Genomic DNA, 25,124 nt, shown 5'->3' on the forward strand with positions numbered 1-25,124 from the left:
ATAGTAGTGTTAGCAAGCCATAGTGGTCTCCTGCATATTCTTTAAAACTTAAGTTCCAAAATGGAAGAATCTTTGAGGGGTTCGTTCACAGATGTATCCCTGTTCCTATTACCTTGCCTGGCACACAGAAGGTCAAAAAATACCTTTTAAATGAATGCAAGGATGGATGGATAAACAGAATGAATCTCAAATTCAGTGCCAGATGCCACTTTTGGAATAAAAGCAAACTAACTGAATTGAGGATTAAAAGAATATTAAAAATTATACACCATAGTTACTTACATAAAACATTAAACAGAACCTTTTGGAAAAATCAGAATAAATTCCCAGGTACCAAAAACTACAAAGATCACATCTACAATGTAAATTCATACACAAGCTGGTTAAACACACCGAATTCATCTGTTGTGAACCCAGAGTCACAGTCACTCAAAATATTAGTACAGACAACACAATGGACAACCTTCAAAGAAATTACCATTAAACTGATCACTCATCTTTTTGTTAGATGGAAATTTCTTCACCCAGACTCAAATTCATCCACATCTTCCTCAAAGGACTATACTGTATACACAGAGTCTTAATTTTAAAAACAGTTACATAAAGACACACATACTGCCAGTACACACCCATCATACACAATGTACACATCCACTGAAATTCAGAACTGATACGTATCTGGTATCAGCTTCAAAACTATGCCTGATAATAAGAGTAGATTTTTCACAGAGTAGTACTCAGTCGCTTACCTTTAAACAAACGTAAAATATCCACTTTTGAAAGGGTTATATATTGGCTAAAAGAGCAAGTTCAAACTAAGAAGAACAAGAAATTCCTCATTCTCCTCACCCCAACATCAGAATGGGAACTGTCAGCAGAAACACACCAGTGAACCCAATCACTGAGAAACTTAATAGAGCTAAAAGCTACGTTAGCATCAAAGAATTAGACTCTAAACAAATAAACAGTGAGAAAACATGCACACATCACTTAACACTGTGAGTACTTCTATTTCACAAAAGGAAAAAGAAAAAAGTTGAAAATCTGAGTCTTCTTACTCAATGAATAAGAAAAATACTGGAGTTCCCCTCCCCTTTATTTTTTTAAAGACTTAAAAATTGACCCTTCAACCAAAAAAAAAAAAAAAAAAAAAAAAACAGTGTTAGATCTCATAACACAAACAAGACCCAGGGAAGGATGTTCAGTTTAACAACATTTTATAGTTAATTATTATGAAAAGCCTATCTAATTAAAAAAAAAAAAAACCTCACTAACACTTTGTCAGAGATGCAAGAAACAGACTTAAGTATACAAGTGGATTGAAGTTTATTTAACTTTTTTTTCTTTAGCTAATCCCTGTTATGAGCTTATTTGCTTTTTCTTCGTTGAGTTTTAAGAAGATTAAAGTGGGAATAGGGGGTGGTTATTAAGGCTTTTTAATACCTGAAATTCAAATATTAAAGTAAGATGACCAGGGTTAAGAACCGAGATCCAGAATTTTATTTCTGACCTACTATTTTCTCTTAGCAAACCAACAAAAACTAAAGAAAAGGTTTTAAAACAAAAACTTGAGCAACTTTATGGAAAGATAAGGATGACATTTTCAAAACCCCAGAAACAAATTGACAATACACACGTTAAGTGATTTATGAACACCTCAGGGAAAAAAAGATATCAACCTCCACCCAAATACTGCTATTTTAAAAATACTTTTGAAAATAAAGACACATGTGGCATTGATTATAAAATACAATATTTCCCCCAACACAGGAAATCCCAAATGTTACTTCTTTATTTACATCACTTGCTTTATAACATGGAAACCCTTCCAAAGTGAAGAAAATTTGCTTGAAAAGAGAACTTTAAGCCTACTAAAAGCTCAAATGAATAAGCACTGGGGAAACACCCTATGTTTAATTCTAAATGCAGAAGAAACTTTTTCACTTTGGAAAGGGAGCATTGTAACATTTAATTTTACTGAATAAAAAAGACCATTTCAAATGTAATAATATCTCCACCTCCTGGAACGCTTTAAATTTCTGCTTTTAAAATCAAGTGAGGGAGCACAACACTTCTACGACCCAGTATCACCGTGAAGCTACTTTATTATGCCATCCCCTCATCCAATAGGGCATCCTTTAGGATGCTAGCCCAAGTATCACTACAAGTGACAAGATTCCTAGTCTGGGGCACAGACTGAAAGACAAGGCAGTTACCCAAGAGGAATGCTCCTTCATCTGGTGCTGGTTGCTGTGCGGGCCGCTGGCATGGCCACGCCAAAAGCAGTTCTGGCAGAGCTGGTAGTTGTGGCACTGCTGGCATCGGTAGCGGAAGCCCATCATGCTCTCACAGCGGCAGTAGGAGCACTCCACAGGATGGAAGACTTGTGGCCGGTCAGACAGGGAGCAGGGAAGGGAGAACAAGGACAAAGACACAGTTCACCTGGAGATCAGTCGATACAGAGGAAAAGCAAACCTAATAGAAAAGACAAGCTCAAACCAAACTTAGAACCAAAAAATCTCAACTGTCTGCTTTTTGTCAACATAGTTCGAAGGAATGACAAAGTGTCCATAAGAGTTAATACTAAAAATTAAAAGCACACAATGTAGTATAGTACCTCCAGACAGTATCAGTGTAGCCAATATATATAATTCTAAGTAAAAATTTGGGTTAATATGAAGTGTATTTATAATTCTAAGTAATAATTTGGGTTAATATATTGGTATTAATGAATGCATTCTGATAATTTTGGTTGAACATATATATGTTTCTATCATGTTCTTCTATTCTCTTCTAAGCCACTCAAGAACCAGTGCTCACTTATACTGGTAGAATAGGTGGGCAGGGAGGAAAGTGAGAACCAGGGAGGAAGATCGAGTACACTGATTAGTTACTGATAAGATAATGACTGTTCATGACAATACCTGATGAAAGTATTATTTTGCTAAAGTGCGCCACATAATAGTTATCTTCTTGTATACTATATACTTGGATTCAGAACCCAGTATAAAAACTGCACCTTTAGGTTAAGCTAATAAATATTTATCCTTTTGAATAGTTAATTTCAATACACAGCAAGCAAAGGGCCCCCCACAAAAAAAAAATGCTAGAAATACCATACATTTGTAATTTGCTTGCCACCATAAAAATTAATGGCAACCCTAGGTACATGAATGATTGCACGAATGGTGTGACCCTACTTTGTGTACAATCAGAGAAGTGAGAAATTGTGCTCTATTTGTGTACAATGAATCAAAGAACATTCTGCAGTCACGAACAGCTGATTAGAATAAATTAAAAAAATTTAAAAACTTAATGACATATTGAAAATGTTAATGTAACGGGATGGATGATTTATTCCTAGATATTTCAGTGGTTTCATAATATTTCTCTGTCTCCAAAGAAAAGTAATATCACTAACCACATAAGAATACAATCAGGGGCTGGGGCTGGGGCTGGGGCTGGGGCTCAGTGGTAGAGAGCTTGCCTCGAATATGTGAGGTACTGTGTTCGATCCTCAGTACCACATAAAAATATTTTAAACAAAATAAAGACGTTGTGTCCATGTATAACTAAAAAAAAATTTTGGAAAAAAAAAAGGAATGCAATCAATACATAATATACCACACAAAATCATAACAGAATATTCAATATGGATAATAATACATCTTGACAAAAAAGGTTCCTTCTACTTCTCATAGCAAACACAAAATGATGTTTATGAAAATGAACTGGATATGAAATTGCTAAAAGACTTAAGGCAAAAGCAAGCATTGCTCCTCAAAAAAACAATAATACTCTGGCAATTTAACAATTTAAATCTCTATTCGAAATCCTATTAAAGAGGTTAGCTGTTTTCATCTAGTCAAGAGATTCTGGTCACTGGGCACGGTGGCACACACCTGTAATCCCAGAAGCTCCGGAGGCTTACGCAGGAGGATCGCAAATCCAAAGCCAGCATAACTACTTAGCAAGACCCTATATCTAAATAAAATATTAAAAAGGGCTGGGAATGTGGCTCAGTGGTTAAGTGCCCCTGGGTTCAATCCCCGGTACCAAAAAAAAAAAAAAAAAAAACCCGATTCTGGTACTTTAAGAAAATACTCCTGAATCTGAGACACAAGTGAACTAAAGCTATTGTTGAGCAAAAACCATGAAGATAGGGAAAAAAGTATGCATAGAAGGGACAGGTATGAATACAAGGTATGGATAGACAGGTATGGATAGAAGGGACAGAGAATGAGAAGGGGGGGGGCTGTTTTTTAGTGGCTTCTCAGCTCCTCCTCAGTCTTTTTTGTGGAATGGAGAGAGCCAGACAAGAGCCTGAAGAGAAGGGAGGCTGCACAGAAAGCTTCAGCCTTCCCTTTAATAAATCCCAACAACCTAAATGTAAACTGATGGTGATATCAGAAAACATTAAGAATTTGTAAGAAATTAGTATCATTTCAATACAAAAGCAAAGATTCAAGTCACATGACTGAGAAGAACACTGAGGGGACACTCGGGTAGATGGTGAGGAACAATGGCAGCTGTGCCACCTAGTGCAACGTTGCATCTTATCGATTTTCTTCAAATTACTCAAAAGTAATTACAGTTTTAGTGGTTGATAATGCAAAAATCCATCTCTTTAGAGCTATGATTTTGCTAAATTAAAGAGGAAACAAAAAGGAAGTCATGGCAAAATCAGGCCAGCTCAAGGGTCAACCATCCTCTGTGATCTTGGGATGAAAAGGCCCAGTCTAAAGCACCAAGTCTCAGGACCTGGTACTATTACTTCTTGAAATCCAAGCTGAGTACTGAGTCTCTCCCTCAAAAAACTATTCCTCTTTTGAATGCTAAAACCACAAATTCAAACGATGATGTGCCAGCAAATGTCAATTATGATTTTCAATAACAGCCAAGGATACTGTACATAATCAGTTCCTTATTCCCTACAGCACAAAAAAAAACTGAACAATAAATTTTCCACTCACCATTCTCGACATGGGCAAGCCTGTGCATGAGAGGTAGCCAAACAAGGCACTGTGGGGGAGGGTCTGCCATCATTGTGTCTAAAAACATATTTAACATTATCTTTTTCTGTAAAGAGAAGAAAAACAAATATACTTCATATCTTTCAAATATCTCTAAACTTCAAGATTAAGTTAACAGGATTCTCCTAAATAACCATTAGTAATTTGCATGTGACACTGTTTAACAAAGTAATATTCTGCACTACTAAAGTCACATTACCACTATACTACACATGACTACTATATAAAATGTATTTCCACATGCAGTATTTGAGTCTTATAACAACTGTATCAGATAAACAGATCAGGTGTTACTATCTTCCTTTGACAGAGGAGAAAATAAAGAAGCAAAGCATTTAAATGACTGGTAATGGTCCTACCCAAATCAGACACAGAGCTAAGACTAGAACTGCAAGTCCTTCCAATCACTATTTTTGCTGTCCAGTGGGAGACAGACATCCCACACCCAACATGAATGTCTGGTTGCCTCCATAACTCCAGCATTCCTAACAGTGCCTGGTACTCAACAGGCACTTGATAAGTAATTGTTGGATAAATAAATAGTAAAGTGAGAAGCAAATACTCTTAGATATCATTTAACAACTTTCTCATTTACAGGTGAGAAACAGAAGCTCAGTGCAGTTACATAACTTGACAGTCACAGAGACAATTATAACAGGGATGAGACCAGAACCTAAATACCACATGCCCATCACAGCACTCCCGCCAGCTCCCTCGCAAGGCTGCACTTTTCTTTCTAACTTTATTTCTCTCCAACGGTAATCTTCCATTGTATGTGCAACACTGACATAATTATGTCCCACATAGAAAAAGAAAATCAGAAAACAGTCCAGAAGGACATGATAGAATTATATGATATAGACAGAACAAATTCTCAACAATATTTCAAGTTCATGAATTTTCTTTTTTTCTTTTTTTTTTTTTTGTTTGTTTGTTTTTCCTTCAAGCCACAAATTTTCCAGCTCCAAAGGAAAAGGAAAAAAGAGCTGAGATCAGTGCCATGCGCTCAACACAGGGTTTGTTCTGATAACCTGAACACACAGTCCCACTTCAAACTCTACTCTGAGAAGAGCGCAGACAAAAGGCAACACAGTAGATGCTGCACAGCCTAAAGCCCTGTCCATGCCCTGGCCCACCACATTGGGTCAAAAGGACCCCAGAATTTCATCTCTCACTTACTTCCTAGTAATTGTGTTCTCAGCCCTACCAACAGGCTGTTAAAAATGGATGTTCAGCAATAAAAGCTTAAAATAATTTCCTCTAGAGGGAAAAAAAAAAACAGAAAAGATAAAATTGGTTTGAGCCAGTTCATTGCAAAATAACTTGGATACTTATCTCTAATATATTTAACACACACTGAAAGGAAGGAATGAAGGCACCAGGGGGCTTAGGACAGGGAATACTAGGACTGCAGCTGGCCCCACCATGATACCCTGCCCACAATGGTCCCTTATCAAGCCAAATGCAAGGCCACACATACTCACTCCCACATCGTTTGGCAACTGTGAGAATCCCGACTCCAGAACTTACTGAGGATAACTTTGAAAGAAGCTAGGAAGTAGGGCTTGGGAAAGGGAGGCAAAGCAGAAAGCAGAGCAGGAAAGAAGTGCTGCTAGAAACCTAGAAAAGATTTAGCAAGTTGAGGGGAAGTCAGATCCAGGGACGAGTGGAGCTGATGGGTGGGGACTGAGACGCATGCAGACTGAGAGGGCAGTGGGGAGCCACATTCCCAGGACCTCTCAACACAAGTGTGCGCCTTGTTGAGAGCCACAGCCAAGGGGCCCCGCAAACTTCCAGCTGCCAGTAAACTTCCAGCTGCCAGTAAACTTCCAGCTGCCAGCTGATAAATTGGCTCACAGAGACCTCAGCAAACTTCTAGCTGCCAACTGATTGGCTCCTGTGCAGTGATGCTCATTGGGGAACTTTTTTTGGCTCCGCCCACATGACCCAGCCAATCGGCCTCAAGAGCAGGAGGAGTCGGGGAGGTTGAGAGGCTTGTGGGAAGCCGGTGGTGGCAGTTGGGCTCTGAGGGAATTCCTGAAGAGCTGTGTGGTGTGGTGTGTGGTTCTAAAAATAAAGTTCCTTTCTTTTGACAAGTGGCTCCTGAATTGTGCCCAGCCAGACTGCGGCAGCGCCCAATGCCAGGTGAGAGAAAGGCCCACCCGATGGGGCCTCAAAATGGTGTCCCGAGTGTTTTCCAAATCAGTATCCAAATTTCTACTCTTTTTCTTTATTTGAGGTGGATGGGGGGCAGTGCTTCAAAACTCGTACATATTAGCCAGGTGCTCTATCTACTACTGAGCTACAACCCTGCCCCCAAGTTTCTGCTGTTTCTGAGACTGGTGGAATATAGGAATGATGAGATGAACACCAGAATGCCACCCGACATCTGAATGGAGGACCAGATAGGGAGAATACCCCAAACCACAGACACGGGGAAAACCAACAAACCAACATGAGACCCAAGTGTATCTTTGAAATAACTGAGAAAAAGATACTACCAAGGATTTTTTTTTCAGCTAGTAAGAGGCAGAAGGCTAAAATTAAACTGGATCTTACCCTTTATTATAAATCTAGTTTAATATTTCTCTTTATGTTTGTTAAAATTACATTTTTTACAAACCCACTTATAATTTTAATGCTACTTTCTCTAAAAAGTAGTTTAATTTTTTGAACAGTTTATAAACCACAGAGTTCTTGGGACTGGGATTGTAGCTCGGGGGCAGAGCACTTGCCTAGCTCGTCTGAGGCCTGGGTTCGAACCTTAGCACAACATAAAAATAAATGAAATAAAATAAAGGTATTATGTCCATCTACAACTTAAAAAAAATAAAAACAGAACTGTTAAAAAAAAAAAAAAACCAACTTCAATCTGTGTGTGTTGTTGCATGCCTATAATCCCAATGACTCATGAGGCTGAGAAAAGAGGATTACAAATTCAAGGACAGTCTCAGTAACTCAGCGAGGCCCTCAGTAATATAGCAAGACCCTGTCTCAAAGTTTAAAAAAAAAAAAAAAAAGCTGGGGATGTAGCTCAGTGGTAAAGTGCCCCTAGGTAAAATCCCTAGCACTGAAAATAAAAAATAAATAAAACCTTCAAAATTAAAAAAAAAAATCTCATCTTGTCTACATCCCTCTGGATACATATTTCTACATAATTATGAACATAGAGTAGATATAAAGATATCAACTGGTTTTCACTCAACAATTTATTAAGTATCTTGTTTTGTATAAGGTCTTCATTTCTCATCAATTTAATAGTTGCCTGATGCACTGAGCAAAAACACCATGATTAATTTATGCTTTCCTCTGTAAAACATTGAGGCTGTTTCTATCCTTCTACCTGGTCTCATGTTTTTTCATAGAAATGTATGTTTTTATGTGTTGTATCTTGTTATTCTGATCTTGATGCTGGCAATTATTATTGTATATTCCATTCCCATTTCCCTTCCTCCAACTCCCACTATCTCTTCCTTTTCAAAAATGGGAGTGGAACCATCCCTTTAAAAATTATAAATCTAGTATCACTAAAATAACATTAAGAACTAAATTAAGGGGCTGAGGCTGTAGCTCAGTGGTAAAGTGTTTGCCTCACATGTGTGAGGCACTGGGTACAATCTTTAGCACTACATAAAAATAAATAAAGATACTGTATTCATCTACAATGAAATAAGTATTTTTTAAAAAAGATTTAAGTTAAATAACTTAGCAACAGCTTATCATTGCCGTAATCACCAAATTCATTTTCAATAAAAATTTCTATTTCCTGATATACAACATGTAAATATTTTCTATTCACTGCCCTATCACTTAAGCATATATGACATTTAGTTTGCCTCAGAAATGGCATTTTTGAAAGTTTTCTAATTAAAACATTCTTATTTAAACTTCTGTGTGGAATTGTAGTACGACTTTTTCCTGGCAAGGAAAAACCTACACTAGAGTTATAGAACTGGTGTTGTGGGCCGCCTTTCAGTTACTATTGGACATTGAATTTGCCCATATCACGGATTTATTTGGGACTTTGAAAATACAAGTGTTTTTTTTTTCAAATATTTATTTTTTAGTGGTAGTTGGACACAATACCTTTATTTTATTGATTTATTTTTATGTGGTGCTGAGGATCGAACCCAGGACCTCACACGTGCGAGATGAGTGCTGTATCGCTGAGCCACAACCCCAGACCCAATACAAGTGATTTTTTAATGACACAACAATATGATGGTGCTGTGCTTTTTTTTGGGGGGGGGGTGAACTCTGGGGCACGTGACCTCTGAGCCATATCCCCAGCCCTATTTTGTATTTTATTTAGAGACAGGGTCTCACTGAGTTACTTAGTGCTTCACTTTTTGCTGAGGCTGACTTTGAACTTGCCATCCTCTTTGTCAGTGGGATTACAGGTGTGCGTCACCACACTGCTGAGCTTTTTTATAAGAGATTTTTTATTAATTATAGCTGGAAGAAATATTGTAAAAGCTCTTTTAAGAATTCTGAAACACTGTATTTCCTTATGTGCAATGACTATTACATCTGAGAACACCAAGGCATAATATGGATAAAAATAAGGTTGCATGTACTTTAAACCTTCAGTTAGAATTCAAGCCGAAAATACTAATTAAAAAATACTAATCTTGTTTTATACATGATTTAAAATCATTATTCAACTAATCCAGCAAATATTTAGTAAGCACTGTTCATTTTATAAGCATTCTGTCATCACTGGGATGTAAAGTTGGAGCCAGGTCTCTCCCTCAGGACATCCCTAAACTATGTACATTCCTCCAAGTGCAGAAGGGGCACAAGTCATCCCACACTGAAAGACTCAGAGCACTAAGAGGAGGGGATATCTTAGCTTGGATCTGAAACATGAGGCCTTGATGAAGGGAAGAGAGGTCAGGGGTTTGTAGGCCTTTCATTTTCCTTGAGCACTAACAGCATAAACAAAGACAAGAAGTGTCTGATCAAAATGCAGGCTACTCAAAACAAGACAAATGAAAATCACTGAGATAACATTTCTCACCTATCAGATTGGCCACCATTCACAAGTGTTAAGAACATGAGTGCTGGCAGGTACCTGTGGAGTGGCAAGCAGCACAGCAGTGGAGGAACCTGTGGTCCGAAGAGGGGTAAGAACAGTTCAGGGCTGGGGCAGGGGCACCAGGAATGAAGGCTGGGGTAGGGTGACAAGAACTACAATGTCACACCAGGAACCTTATCCAGCAGGCAATAAGGACTTAATAAATTTTTTAAAGAAAAAAAGAGACAACAGCAGAGCTATATTGTATTAAAATAGTGATTTAAACTCAAATTTGCTTATGATTAAAAGAAATAATAAGACAAAAGCATTATCCTCTTCTTTAGAATGCCACTTAGCCACTTAGGAATCAGGAGCCCAAGTCCTTTAGCTCTTTTTTTTTTTTTTTTTGGTGGTGCTAGGGATCCCTTGGCTTTTTGAGTAACAAGGTTTTCTGCTTTCCCTGAAGACTAGAGAACCACAAGGCAGAAGGGCAGAAAGGACTCCAGAAGGGGAGTATCTGCTGGGTTGTGCCACCAGCAAAAATACCAGAGAAGGCCAACAGCTTCCACCACTTCAAGCCTGGCAGCCTCCCTCCCTGCCCATGGCCTTTAGGCAGGGACACATGACCAAAGACATCAGGGCTTGCATTCGTCTCAAAAGCAGTAACTGAGAGGGGCCTTTCCTACAGCATGCGGATAGCAAGCACTGCTAACAAAAATGCTTCTCAAAAAAGAAAATTAGCCAGGATGGCAGCACATGCCTGTAATCCCAGCAAATTGAGAGGCTGAGGCAGGAGGATCACAAGTTCAAGTCTAGCATTGCCAATTTAGTGAGGCGTTAAGCAACTCAGCAAGACCCTGTCTCAAAATTAAAAATGAAAAGCACAGGGGATGTGGTTCAATTGCTTCTGTAGGATCAATCCCTGGTACCAAAAAAAGGAAAAAGAAATCATAGAGTCACCTGTCATTTCTAAGGATTCGTTTAGTAAGACATTCCTCACCACAGATCAAATTAAAACAAAACCCAATTCTGTTCAATCTAATTAATGCCATTGAGAAAGTCCTCGTTATAGTAGATCGGACCGTAATAAAACCCATTCTGTATACTGCATTCCATCCAACCTAAGATGCACTTGTAGGATCACTTATAAGATACATTATATTTTTTCAACCATTAGTAAAGAAAAACACTCAATTAAACTTAATGGCTTAATTAACTGTGCTACTTCATGTGGTGTGAATCCATCACACATCCTCTGGATGAACTGAATTTTTTTCATCTATTCAGAGGGATTAGGCAGTTTTGTCTACCTTCAGATGCACTGGTTTGACAAGAAATTATTTAGGTCATATCTCAGTAATTAAAATTATATAGTTTCATCAATTTGGTAAAATCCTTCTTTTAAAAAAGATCTGGAAACACCTGCTGTTGCTTTGCAAGAAAATATGAAATTCCTCTAATGACGAATATGTGTTTGACCAACACCAAATATATTCTCCTCTGCTCCATGTTCATTCCTTTCTGTGTTTACACAAACTATTTTTTTTAAATATTTATTTTATTAGGTGTAGATGGACACAACACAATGCCTTTATTTTTATGTGGTGCTGAGGATCGAACCCGGGTCCTCCCCATGCTAGGCGAGTGCGCTACCGCTGAGCCACAATCCCAGCACACACACAAACTATTTTTTATTGCCAGATCACAGTATATTCTTAAGAACATGTGAAATGACAACACATATTAAAAATGGACTTGACTCAGATGAAGTGACAATCTGATTGGCTATGATCAACTTCACACATATGCAGGAAATGACAACCTGTCAGACCACTGCCTACCAAGTGCCACTTATGATGCCACTGGCTACATGGGGTATCTCAAACCTGCCTCTGAATCACTGAAACCAGTGGGACTAGTCCACATCAGTTTACTGGAAGATGAAGGGTCACTAATGAATGCTTAAAAAAGCTCCTTAATTAGAATACCTGTGAAATAACACAGATACCCACATATTCATGCCAGGGAATTCCTACCAAACTTTCTTCAATGTCCAGAGAAGCAAAGTGAGGACATCCAGAAAATGTCTCAAAGTGAGAACAAAAGTTATTTTGGCACATAGCCAAAGAGAACAGGTTGGTCAAACTGTAATCAGAAGATATTTCCAGATATAAAATAGTCTTGTTTTTCTGAAAATCAACCAGCAATTATATAATCCCATTTCTACCTCTTCCCACTTCCTCTGTGAATCAAGAAGAGTGTGGCACAGCGTCCAATACAGTGTCACCCTGCAAGACTGCACCTACTTCCCTGTCACTCTACCCGCTCCACTCTGCTCAGGTTTCTCTTTCAGGCAGAGAGCAGTGAACGAACCTAAAACCCCTGGAGGGCATGTGGAACTCTTCAAATTAAAGTCAGATGAAGAACTAAAACACAAGTAGTAAAACAGTCTTCAAAGGAGAAATACAACCCTTCCCTAAAATTCTGAAGGTTGGGGGAAATATGGGAGAAATTTAAATATGCTTACTGTTTATTTTTTTAAATTTTTTTTTTTTAGTTGTCAAATGGACCTTTATTTTATTTATTTATATGTGGTACTGAGAAGCAAACCCAGTGCCTCACACATGCTAGGCAAGCACTCGACCACTGAGCTAGGAACCCAGCCCATACTGTTTATTTTTGATAACTTTTAAACCTTTAAAGTCCATCTTTTAACTCAAAGACACTGAAAAAAATCTTAATATATTTGATCTATTTACCCAAGTATTACACTTGGAGTGCTACATTAATATTGCAATGTTCAGACAATAAGCACCATATGAATGTGCAAATGGAATTAATTTTTCTATTATTAAATTTTTTAAATCTACCACAGTAAAGAGAATGGTATAGTATGCCTATTATCCAGCTTCAACAATTCTCAACATACAACTAATTCTGTTTTATCTATGCTTTCAAACTCCTTCTACCTCCATTATCTTAAAATTAATCCCAGTCACATTATCTCATAAACATTTTATCATGATAGATACCGAGGATGGCTCCAATTTGGGGGTATTACGGATAAGGTTGGTAAGAGTATTCTTGTAAAAATCCTTCTGAGGACATGTTTTCATTTCACTTGGCAAAAACCTTGGAGCAGAAGGTCTAGGTCATGGGTAGGTTCTGTTTGGGTTTATGAGAAATCACCAGGGCTTCTCCCAAAGTGGTCTATATGCAAGGTCTGGTTGCTCCAAATCTTCATCAATATTTGGTGTCAGTCACTAATTTTTATCTATTCTAATGGGTGGGTTCTGTTGAGCTAACATAAATACTTTAACTTTTCTTATTTTAAAAACTACTAATTTTCCAGAAAACTTGGTCCCAGTATCTGAGGACTAGCCCCAAGGTGCTGTGAGACCAAAGGAAGAGAGGCAGACAGATGCAGGAATGCAGAGTGCAATTTACTGGGGGCCTTACTGAAGTTTAGTCCTGGGTGGCAACTGGGCCAGCCAATCCCCACATTTTGGGTCAGAAGGAGGGGCATATTTATGGATTAGGAAAAAAGTGATTTTACCCATCTGGAATGTACCTGGTTTATCTTAATACTGATGAGTCAAGTACATCTGTGGAGCCATGGTCCCATTATAAAGTCCCTCAGATGGCTCTAGTGGCTTTATCTACTTTTGATTTGTTGGGAAACTATGCAGGGTTTCTAGGTCAGTCGTGGTGGTTATGACTCAAGATGGCTGCAGTCATGTCAAGCTTTATCCTTAAAACTAAACCACATAACTCCATACATCTTCTATTGGGTATAAAAAACAGGAACAAATGTGGTTTTTGTTTTGGTACTGTGAATTGAACACAGGGGTGCTTTATCACTGAGTCACATCCCCAGCCCCTTTGCATTTTTTACTTTTGAGACTGGGTCTCACTAAATTGCTAAGGCTAGTCTTGAACTCACGATCCTCCTGTCTCACCTTCCTGAATCACTGGGATTACAGGCATGTTCCACAGCACCCAACTACAAACATTTTAAAAATGAATTAAACTGATACATGGAACTAGGAATATGGTTCAGTGGTATAGTGGTTGCCTAGCATGCATGATGCCCTGGTTTCAATCCCCAGCACTATAAAAACAAACAAGAAAATACACCAAAACCAAAAATCTATTAAAATAAGCCAATATGTAATTCTCTTCATTTCATTTTTTTAAAAAAGCATTTCTACAGCAATGCAACACACATATTCCTGGAAACAGAGACCAAACAATAATAATGCACTAATGATACCAGCCAATTAGACCTCCGCAGGTACTTTCACCAGGAGTCACCCTCAGGTATCACCTTTCAGCCTTAAATCCTGATATTTTCCTGCTTCATGATAAGGGCAATACAATTTCCAACACAGATCAGTCTTACAAAAACTACACACTGGATCCCAGGGACAGCTGATTTCATCAGTTATTTTAGCATGGCAGGGGTACCTTGACATATTATTTATCACTTGCACTGCAGCTTCGTTGTTACAAAGCTGTGGAAAGAGAAGCAGTTCATGAATCCTCTTAACCTATCACTTCTTTCTCTACAGGATTTCCAGTTCTTTCTTAAAATATTTATTTTTTCTCTTTAATTGTAGTCACTTCTCTGTTCATCACAGAACATCAGCATGCTGAGGAAAACTGTGTAAGAACCAGCAAAGCAACTTCCACTTTGTCTTGGTTCGGCTCTGTCTGGCAACAATATGATCCAGCTCACATGAAAGAAGCGCTGCAGGAAACAAACTGTGCAGGAAAGGCCCACTTTCAAAAAGAAACCCAATATTCCGTGAATTTATTCTTGTTGCATCAAACTTTATTCAGTCTCATTTTTTGGTCATTCTGTCCACAGTTTATATTTCTTCAGAAGCTTTGTTTAAACATCTTCAAGAAGTTAGGAAAACTCAAGCTTCTCTAAACGGAGAAGAGCTTCTTAGACTTCTCCAAATTTGCCATATTTCCTTTTTTTAAAAAAATATATTTTTTTAGTCATACATGGGCACAATATCTTTATTTTGTTTGTTCTTATGTGGTGCTGAGGATCTAACCCAGGGTCTCACACATGCAAGGCGAGTACTCTACCACTGAGCCACAACCCCAGCCCCAAATTTGGCATATTTCAAAATGTAGATTGCTTTTTTACAGGAATCTGAAGCAAGTGGAAAGCACAACTCACAGGCTGTGTGAGTTGGAAGGCCTCACAATCATACCCTTTGTGAGGTAACTTGCAGAATCTGGAACAGCACTCTCAGAATTAACAATTACAATTTTTTAAATGTCTTTAACATTTTAAACTGTTATTCCATGGATTAACATGGATTCTCCTCATGGCACTCAGATTACAATTTACACTGAAGGGCACTTTAGAGTTACTACCCCATAACTGTCACCCACTTGTCAGACACTGCCCTTCACTGTGTGTGAACACCCTTCTCCATTCTGATGCCATTTCACTCAAGAGCAGCTTCCCAGGATTTGATCAACATGCAGCCTCCAGGAAGCACCCTGAGAGGAGAGCCAAGTGCACATGACCCACAAGTTCACCCCAGGGGCCTGGTGGACAAAAACGCAAGTTGCTGGGCCCACTTCAGGCTATGTTTTGGGTTGAACTTTGTAAAGATCCTGAAAGCAGTTTATCTCTTCACTGGTGATAAGCATTCTGATCACTTAGTTAAAGTGATGTCTGACAGGCTTATCCACCTATAAAATCGCTGTTTCTCTAGGTAATTAGCAAGTATCTTAATACTTTCACACTATGTCAATATCCTATTTCCATTAACTTTTTTTACCATTAGTTTTAACATGTATTTTTTTATTAATTTCCCACTTTCCAGAACTGTCTAAGGTAGTTTTAAGCTTCTTTTATCTAATCTGAGCCTTCACTAGTGTCTATTCTAACCCCAGTCCTTTGAGGCACTCACCCCAACGTCTAGGCAAAGGCCTCAGGAGGAAGTCAAATCCATCTTCCTGTCATGAGAAATTGGAGCACACTTGAGAGGCGGGTGCTGGCAGCTGAGAGCTGCATGGCTCTCCCATCTCTGGCCCTGCTACAGTTTTATGTCAAATCCCTGCATTTCACAGTTTAAAGAACCCACATGGAAAAGAACAAATGTCCAGTGGCAATAATATAAACACTTTTTTAAACTTTTTTTTTTAATATTACAAATGTGATCCTTTTTTCAGAAAAGACCCCCTTCCCCACAGGAGTTCTCAGGTGGTTTTGCCCCTGCTTTACTCACACCACCCCTGCCCCTGCCCCCACAAAGATGCTCCTCTTCCCCTACACAAGAGATGACATCCTAGGGGGAAGGATCTGGTAGAACCTGCTAAGTGCTAGGATGGAAGAGAGCTCTGCTAGCCCTAGAGTCTATCCATCTGTCCTTACCTGCTGTGGAAAACAGGTGCGGACTGAGTGTTCTGTGTACCCAAAAGATGGCCCTTCAAAGACAGCTGTTGGGAGCTTCAGAACTTCCTTCAGAAACTGGTCAAACTTGCTAAATATCATTAAGCCATTGGAATCTGACATCTGGGAGAAAATATCTATGAGAACAAAACCAAATAAAGTCAAACTACAAGAAAATATTAAGTTTTTTCACTCTACTGTCATGTATATCTAAAAAGAACAAATTAAAAAGAAAATATTAGATTTTTTAAATAAATGGTGCTATGTTATCTCTATACCAGAAAAAAAAAAAATCATTAAAAAGTACCATAAAGTCATGATTCTTAGTTAATATTAAAACTATTCTCATTCTTATTCACACTGTGTGGTTACTTTGCTGATAGGTCCCCTCAATCCCACTCACTTAATACTCCACCTACCATTGTATACAATAACATTCATGTGTATCTATCTACATACTCTTTTTGAATATGAAAACTGAATGATATATAAACTTAAATTCAATTTATGACTCACTTTATTTCAAGAAAGATTCACAACAGACTGTCATTTTATCCATCAGTGTCTGTGTTTATATAGAACACATACATGTTAGGTTACATGAACACAGTAGTGTAGTAGTGATAAGACATGACATGGTACTGTCTTTACAGATTCATGTATAAATTAGGGAACCGTATACCTGTGAGGGAATCAATTTGACAAAGCATGGAAAATGTTTAAAATATTCTATTTAGTGAATTCTAAAGTACAATAAAAAGGACCCATATAAACTCTTCTATCCCAAAATACTTTAATAATATAAACCTTATTTTTACATAAAGTCCAGCTAAGCAAAGTAAAAAGAAATTTCCAGTAATATTACTCTTTCTTTACTTTCATGCAGAGTTCGTGTCTCTAGTTATCCCTCTCTTTTCATCCACGGTTGGAGAGAAAAAGACAAATAATCAGGAGATCAAAACAACACAATGAATGAAGAAACATAACCTAAACTGTTTTTCAAGTTACTGGGCTTCCTTACCCAAGAAAAAAAAAATTAAAATAATTAGTGAATTAAATATGCACAGAAAATCATTCCCTTAGGATTTTTCAAACAAAGCATTTGAAAATTTATGTCTATCTATTCATAGTGAACAGGTATACGACAAACCTACATATATATATATGAAATATGCATTACTATTTAGGTTCAATTTGGGGAAGTTATCTCAAAGCACAAGGTAAAGAAAAAAATATTTTTAAATACATATATCAAAAAGAGACAAAATGCTAGATTATCACTTCCTAAGATAATTTTTTAAGATATGAGAAACTGAGAAATTATCAAAGGAATGAAAATCTACCCTGTCACAGGCCCCCAAAAAAGGTTTAAGCCACACCATGTGGCAGGCACCACACTGAGTCAGCCAGCAGCCACTCAATATTTATTATTTTTCTCTTCGTTAGTGACAGAACAGATTAAATTTCCTAGCCTCCATTTGCAAGGTGTGATCATGTGACTAAGCACTGGCCAATGAAACTGTAATCAGAAAGATGATGAGAGACTTCCAGGAAGGCTAAATAAAGTTAACTGACTGGAAATCATGCCTTTTTTCCCCTATTCCTTTCTTCCTTCTGCTGATAGCTGGAGCTCTAGCAGCCACCTTGGACTATGTGGTCATCTTAATATAGGAATCATGCATCAGAACTGTAGAAAAGAAAGACAAAGAAAGCATGCATCCTAGAAAAACATAAAGCTTCCAAAGTAGCCCTGGACTCCTTTTATGTTAAAGAAAAATAAACTTTAAGACACCATTATATTGAGTTCCTGCTTTCATACAACACACCCTAATCCTAAATGCTACTATATTTTACCAAACATTGCCTTGTTGTACTTTTATAAAAGGTTTATGTATGAGCATACACATGGGCACACACACACACACACAATTACTTAAATTTTATGGATAAAGAAATTGTAGCTTAGAAAGGTTAACTTGTTCAAAAAGTTAGTAGGTGGCCAAATCAAGTTTTAAACCTACACTTGATTCCAAAGTAAATTTCATTATGCCATGTTCCTTCAAGATATAATTTAGGGGGCTGAGGCTATGGCTCAGTAGTAAAGAGCCTGTGTCACATGTGTGAGGCACTGGGTTCGATCCTCAGCATCACATAAAAATAAATAAAGATGCAGTGTGTTCATCTACAACTTAAAAAAAAAGTAAACAAACTGTTCTTTAAATATTAAACAAAAGGCATAATTTAGACTAGATATGAAAATATATAGGCACAGGAATATAGCTACCTTGAAAGATCAACAAACAGGACAGCATGTATAGATTTTGGCAACATATATACTAGAACAAATGGGATAAGAACTAAGCATAATAAACATATTAAAAAGAACATTATCTATATGAAACAGAAAACAAATCATAAAAAAGAATAAATCAGAATAGAATAGACATTATGATTGCTGTATGTACTTAGGTGACTGTATGACTAATGTGATTCTGCAATCTGTACAATCAGAAAAATGAGAAATTATACCCCAATTGATTCAAATGTATGAACTGCCAAGATCATTGTAATGTCATGTGTAGCTAATAAAAAAAAAAGAATGAATCAGATATATCATACAACAGCTACAAAGCAAAATGACAGATGGGGCTCTTATGTTCATTCTACATAATAAACAGCAGCCTGGCTCCAGACGAAGGGCAATTAACAAAGAGAAAAGCAGACAGAAAAATGCTCCTAAAGGGAAGTCGAGAAATGTAAAGAAATTGAACCATATATGAGAAACACCAATAGATAAACAGAATAGATACATCAGCAATCCAAAAGAAAGAAATTTGAAGCTATGCCCTGAAAGATGAGCTCTGGAATGATGAGGTAAAAAGAGGCTGATGTGGGATGAAGAATCTCAGAAGAGAAGAGCAGGACCAGAGTCTCTGACAGGAGAGTGCAGGGTGAGTCTTCACTGCAAGGAGGAAGCAGGGCACAGAGAGCACATTCTCTCTCTGACATTCGATTTATGTGGAGAAATAAAGACATTCAATTTATGTGGAGAAATAAAGACTGAATAAGAAGAATACTTCTGTTAATGAAAGAAAATTCCTAAAAGATGAAAGCAATTTGGATTTGGTATTCAAGTGGGATGAAATGTTTCAAAAACAGGTGTCAGGAAGGTTAGAGTAGCTAGGTGCAAAGGCACCTGTAATCCTAGCAATGCAGGAGGTAGAGGCAGGAGAATGGCAAGTTCAAAGCCAGCCTCAGCAACTCAGCGAGGCAACTTAGCAAGAACCAGTCTCAAAATTAAAAATAAAAATAACTGGAGGTGTGGCTCAGTGGTAAAATCTCCCTGGGGTAAGTCCTCAAGAGGAGGAAGAAGTGTGGGGGGGAGATGATGTTTAGAGTGTAAATGACTATGACCAAAATAGGAAGAATGGAATTGGAGGGGGGGGGCGAAGCCAACACGTCTCAATGCTAGGAATTGCAGTTGGTAGGAAAATGGATTAGGAAATAAAGGAATTTTAAAAGTTAGGATTATTCTTTAAATTTCTACCTTGCGGAAATGCTGACAACCCTCACTAAATCAACAAGTCAAAACAAAGATACCACACTTAGCTTTGAATTCAACTATATTTGGACCAATCAGCACATTTTCAAGTGGAACCATCCTAGAGAGGAAAAGTATACTGGGCCACAGTTCAAGATGGACAGCACACAGACAGGTCTGAAATGTTAACGCTGAGGTGAGCACTCGATGCTCTTCAAATGAGGGAAGAGTGTAAGTGATCCAAACTTTGGGCAGCTGGTTACTGATCTTATGATGAGGAAAATGATCCTCCACTCAATCTGAGTGAAAACCATGGAACACAGCAGACACTTCAAGGCGTCCCCTCAATACCTGTAGCCCCTCTTGCTCACTAAGGAACGCTGAGTTCAGGATGCCAGTGTGCCTGCTTGAAAAATGACTTCCCAGCCTCCTATGCACATTGTAACAGAACAGCTTTCTGAAAAACCTTCAGCTTTCCTAATAGAATTACCTTTCTTCTTTCTTCCCAGAATGAGTATATGAGGCCTATGACAGAGTCATCTTAATCCTAAGGAAGAAAGCAGAGCAGGAAGAGGGAGGAAGGGGTCTTTGACAATATCCTTGGGTCATTGTCCCAATTTGGAATTTACCAGCCCTTGGACTTATTATTACATGACAAAAATAAAATCTCAATATATTTAAGTCTCTCTGTTAAGTTTTCTGTTCCTATTTAATGTATTCATAACTGATAAGCAAGTAATTAACTTAACTGATAAGCAAGTAATTAACTTATAGGCACTAATGATAGAAATATTCAACAGAGAGTTTAGCTATCAAGTATATTAATACACATATGTATAGCTTCATAGTAACAAAAGCACATATGTATAGATCCACTCAGAGTAACACATTCAGACTGGATATAACATGACTAACCACACCCAGTAAAAAGTATTATTTTCAATTATACTTAGTTGCTATGTCATATGAAGAGATCAAAAATAAATTTTCTAATTCATGAAAAAAAACTATAATTTAAAAGGCCATGTTGGGGGCTGGAGATGTGGCTCAGCGGTGGCGCGCTCGCCTGGCATGCGTGCGGCCCGGGTTCGATCCTCAGCACCACATACCAACAAAAATGTTGTGTCTGCCGAGAACTAAAAAGTAAATAAAAATTCTCTCTCTCTCTCTCTCTCTCTCTCTCTCTCTCTCTCTCTCTCTCCTCTCTCACTCTCTCTTTAAAAAAAATAAAAATAAAAAAAATAAAAGGCCATGTTGGAAGAAAACAAACAAAAACATCTATATTTGTTTTAATTTTTAAAAAATTGCTAGATCCAAAAATTAATGGCAATAAAAGAAGAAAATGTAGGCTCAAATCTTCATCATGTGGGCTTAAGACCTGACTTCTTTAACACAATGCGTAAAGCATAAAAAATAAAATCAAGAATCAGGTTGGGGTTGTGGCTCAGTGGTAGACCACTTGCCTAGCATGTTTGAGATACTGGGTTCAATTCTCAGCACCACATATAAATAAATAAAATAAAGGTCCATCAACAACTAAAAAATATTTTTTAAAAAATTAAGAATCAATAAATGGGATGGATTCAAACTAAAAAGCTTCTTCTCAACAAAAACAATCACGCAAAGGGAGAGCCTACAGAATAGGAGAAAATCTTTACCACATACACATCATATAGAGCACTAATTTCCAGAATATATAAAAAACTCAAGGGCTGGAGTTGTGGCTCAGTGGTAGAGCACTTACCTTGAATGTGTGAGGCACTGGGTTCGATTCCCAGCACCACATATAAATTAAAAATAAAGGCCCATCAACAACTAAAATGAATAAAATAAAAATTAAAAAAAAATAACTCAAAAAACTTAACACCAAAAAACAAAAAATAACCCAATCAATAAATGGGCTAAAAACTGAACAAGCACTTCACAGAAGATATACAATCAATTAACAAATACATGAAAAAATTGTTGAGAGCCACAGCCAAAGGGGCCGCTGTGAGCCAATCATCAGCTGGCAGTCTGAAGGGCAGGGAAACAGCCCAATGAACATCACCGCAGAGGAGCCAATCAGCTAGATGTTGCTGGGGCCACTGTGAGCATCAGCCGGCAGCTGGTAGTTTGCTGGCAGCTGGAAGTTTGCTGGGGCCCCTTTGGCTGTGGCTCCCCAGCAAACTTCCAGCTGCCAGCAAAAAATGTTCAATATCTCTAGCAATTAGAGAAATGCAAATCAAAACTATTCTAAGATTTCATCTCACTCCAGTTGGAATGACAATTCAAATAGCAATAAGTGTTGGTGAGGATGTGGGGGGAAAGGCACACTCAAACTTTGCTGGTGGGACTGCATCGATGCAACCACTTGGAAAACTTTAAATGGAACCACCATTTGACCCAGCTATCCCTGGGTTTATACACCTAAAGGACTTAAAATCAGCATACTATAGTGACACAGCCATATGAATGTTTATAGCAGCTCAATTAACAATAGAACCAACCTACATGCCCTTCAACAGATGAATAAAGAAAATGTGATATATATACACAATATAATTACTCAGCTTTAAAGAAGAATGAAATTATGGTTATTTGCTGGTTAATGGATGGAGTTGGAGAATATCATGCTGAGTGAAATAAGCCAACCCCAAAAAAAAACAAAGGCCAAATGTTTTCTCTGATATGCAGATGCTGATCAATAATGAGAGTAGGGGGGTAAGGAAGAATGGAGGAACTTTGGATTGGGCAGAGGGGAGTGAGGAAAGGGGAGGGCGTGTCGGATGGGAGGCATGGTGGAATGAGACAGGCAATATTACCCTATGTACAGGCATGACTGCATGAACGGATATGACTCTGCATCATGTACAGCCGGAGAAATGAGAAGCTTTGCTCCACTTGTGTACAATGAGTTGAAATGCATTCTGTTGTCATGTACAACTAATTAGAACAAATTTTTTAAAAACTTAAAGGCAAAATGAAGTAATTTGTTATTTCTAATTACTGGTTAAACTTTTTTTTTTTTTAGAGTAGCCTTATCTATAAGAAAAACAGTACAAAATTATTTGCAAATTTTTAATTTTTTTTGTTTTTTGTACTGGGGATTGAACCCAGGGGTGCTTAACCACTGAGCCACATTCCAAGCCTTTTTTTTTTTTTTTTTAAAGATACAGGGTCCCACTAAGTTGCTAAGTACCTCGCTAAGTTGCTGAGACTGGCTTTGAACTCTCCATCCTCCTGCCTCAGCCTCCCAAACTGCTGGGATTATAGGCATGCTCCACCACACTGGGCCAATTCTTAATCCGAAGCATAACAAATAATGCATCTAACAGTGTAATTTACTACATGCATATAAGATCTAAACAAAGATGTAAATGAGGCAATAAAATTTAATTTAAAAAATTTTTTTTGTACCAGAGATTGAACCCTTAGGCTTAACCACTGACCCACATCCTGGACCCTTTTTTTGTATTTTTATTTAGAGACAGGGTCTCCTGAGTTGATTAAGGCCTCTCTGAGTTGCTGAGGCTGGCTTTGAACTTGAGATCCTCCTGTCTCAGCTTCCCAAGCCCCTGGTATTACAGGCTTGCCCCACAACACCCAGATAAATAAAAATATTTTTTTAATGTTTTAATTTTAACTAGAACTGGGGATAGCTTTGTGGTAGAGCATATGCATGCTCTAAAAAAATTAATTTTTACTTTTTAAATAGTCCTCTAATTAAAGCCCCACACTCCTCTGGTATTAAGGGACTAAGTCATTTCCTAGATCATCCTTAATTCGCCCTTTAATTCTTTTTCTACTAATATACCTCTGAAAGAAAGAATGCCAGCTCCCTACAGCTGTTTGCAGTTAAAAACAAAGTTAGGCTTTCTCCCTGGTGAAAACCCAACAGCTGAGCCCTTATGTACACACATGCATACAATCATTAAACTATTCTATCCTTTGTGAAATAAGCAAATAATACCATCATCACATGTCTCTTTTTTCCCCACTGATAATGACCCTGGTTTTCCTGGTTACATCAACCCTCTTACTTCTTCCCCTTTCACCCCAACGGACCAACCCTATACTTCTGCAAGGTGATAAGGCTCTTCAGACTGAGTCAAATCTATAAATAGAACCCATTTTCTTTTATGTTAGCTTTCCCTAGCAAATGACTCTCACTCATCATCCTCCAACCAACTGAGCAACTTAACCCAGAAAAACATGTACACATATCTGCATGTTTGTGGATACCCATACACATCTAACTCCAAGCTCATAATGCCTTCTCAAATGCATTAAAATTCTATATCACTCATTAGGTCAGAATGAAGCGGCAGGGGAGCCTATCAAGATGCCTGGAGCTTGTGGAGCTGCTGCAGCCAAGGCTACTTTACAAAAAGTTCCAGGTGCCTTTGGCCTTTGTTTTTCCTTTTCTTCTTCTTATTTTTCCTTACTTATGAAAATGCAAATGTGGGGTGTACTCCTTACTTACTTTCTTCCAGTTCTTAAACATTTTGGTTATTCAAGAAATATAAACATGGGCATCACACGACAGATTAACAGTCACTTCCATCTGCTGAGGAGAAGGGGTGGCTAACAGAAAACAGAGACATATTTAAAGAACATAGCAGAGGAAGCTAAATTTACACAGGTGAAATTTAATTGTGGGGCTGGGGATGTGGCTCAAGCGGTAGCGCGCTCACCTGGCATGCGTGCGGCCCAGGTTCCATCCTCAGCACCATATACAAACAAAGATGTTGTGTCCGCCGAGAACTAAAAAATAAATATTAAAAATTCTCTCTCTCTCTCTCTCTCTCTCTCTCTTTCTCTCTCTCTCTCTCTCTCTCTCTCTCCTCTCTCACTCTCTCTTTAAAAAAAAAAAAAAGAAATTTAATTGTGACTTCAAAGGGAGCCCCCTCTATAGTCTTCTAATGAAACATCAAGGAGCAAAAGATTGATGTGTCAGTGAAAATAGTCAACTCTTGGCAAAAAAAGACAGAAAGAGCCTTGGGGCACCTTTTCTGAATACTCAAAGTGTGGTCTCACAAAATCATGCAAAAATATAAACAATACATATTATTACTATTATAAAACCATTGTGCTACAACACAGAGAAAATCCCCATTAGCACATAAGTAT

At 37.9% G+C, this 25,124-nt stretch overlaps 1 protein-coding gene across 1 annotated transcript in view; it reads right to left on the reverse strand.

The window, feature by feature from the left end:
- Nucleotides 1-25,124, reverse strand: part of Dtnb (dystrobrevin beta) — a 228,612-nt gene that overhangs the window by 134,348 nt on the left and 69,140 nt on the right. The window contains exons 6-8 of the mRNA XM_026389833.2: nucleotides 16,454-16,608; nucleotides 4,974-5,079; nucleotides 2,217-2,383 (exon numbers count right to left, since the gene is read on the reverse strand). Coding sequence (XP_026245618.2) covers nucleotides 2,217-2,383; nucleotides 4,974-5,079; nucleotides 16,454-16,608 — 428 coding nt within the window. The remainder of the gene's footprint in view (nucleotides 1-2,216; nucleotides 2,384-4,973; nucleotides 5,080-16,453; nucleotides 16,609-25,124) is intronic.

Source organism: Urocitellus parryii, chromosome 12 (assembly GCF_045843805.1).
Source record: "Urocitellus parryii isolate mUroPar1 chromosome 12, mUroPar1.hap1, whole genome shotgun sequence".
Taxonomy (NCBI): Eukaryota; Metazoa; Chordata; class Mammalia; order Rodentia; family Sciuridae; genus Urocitellus; species Urocitellus parryii.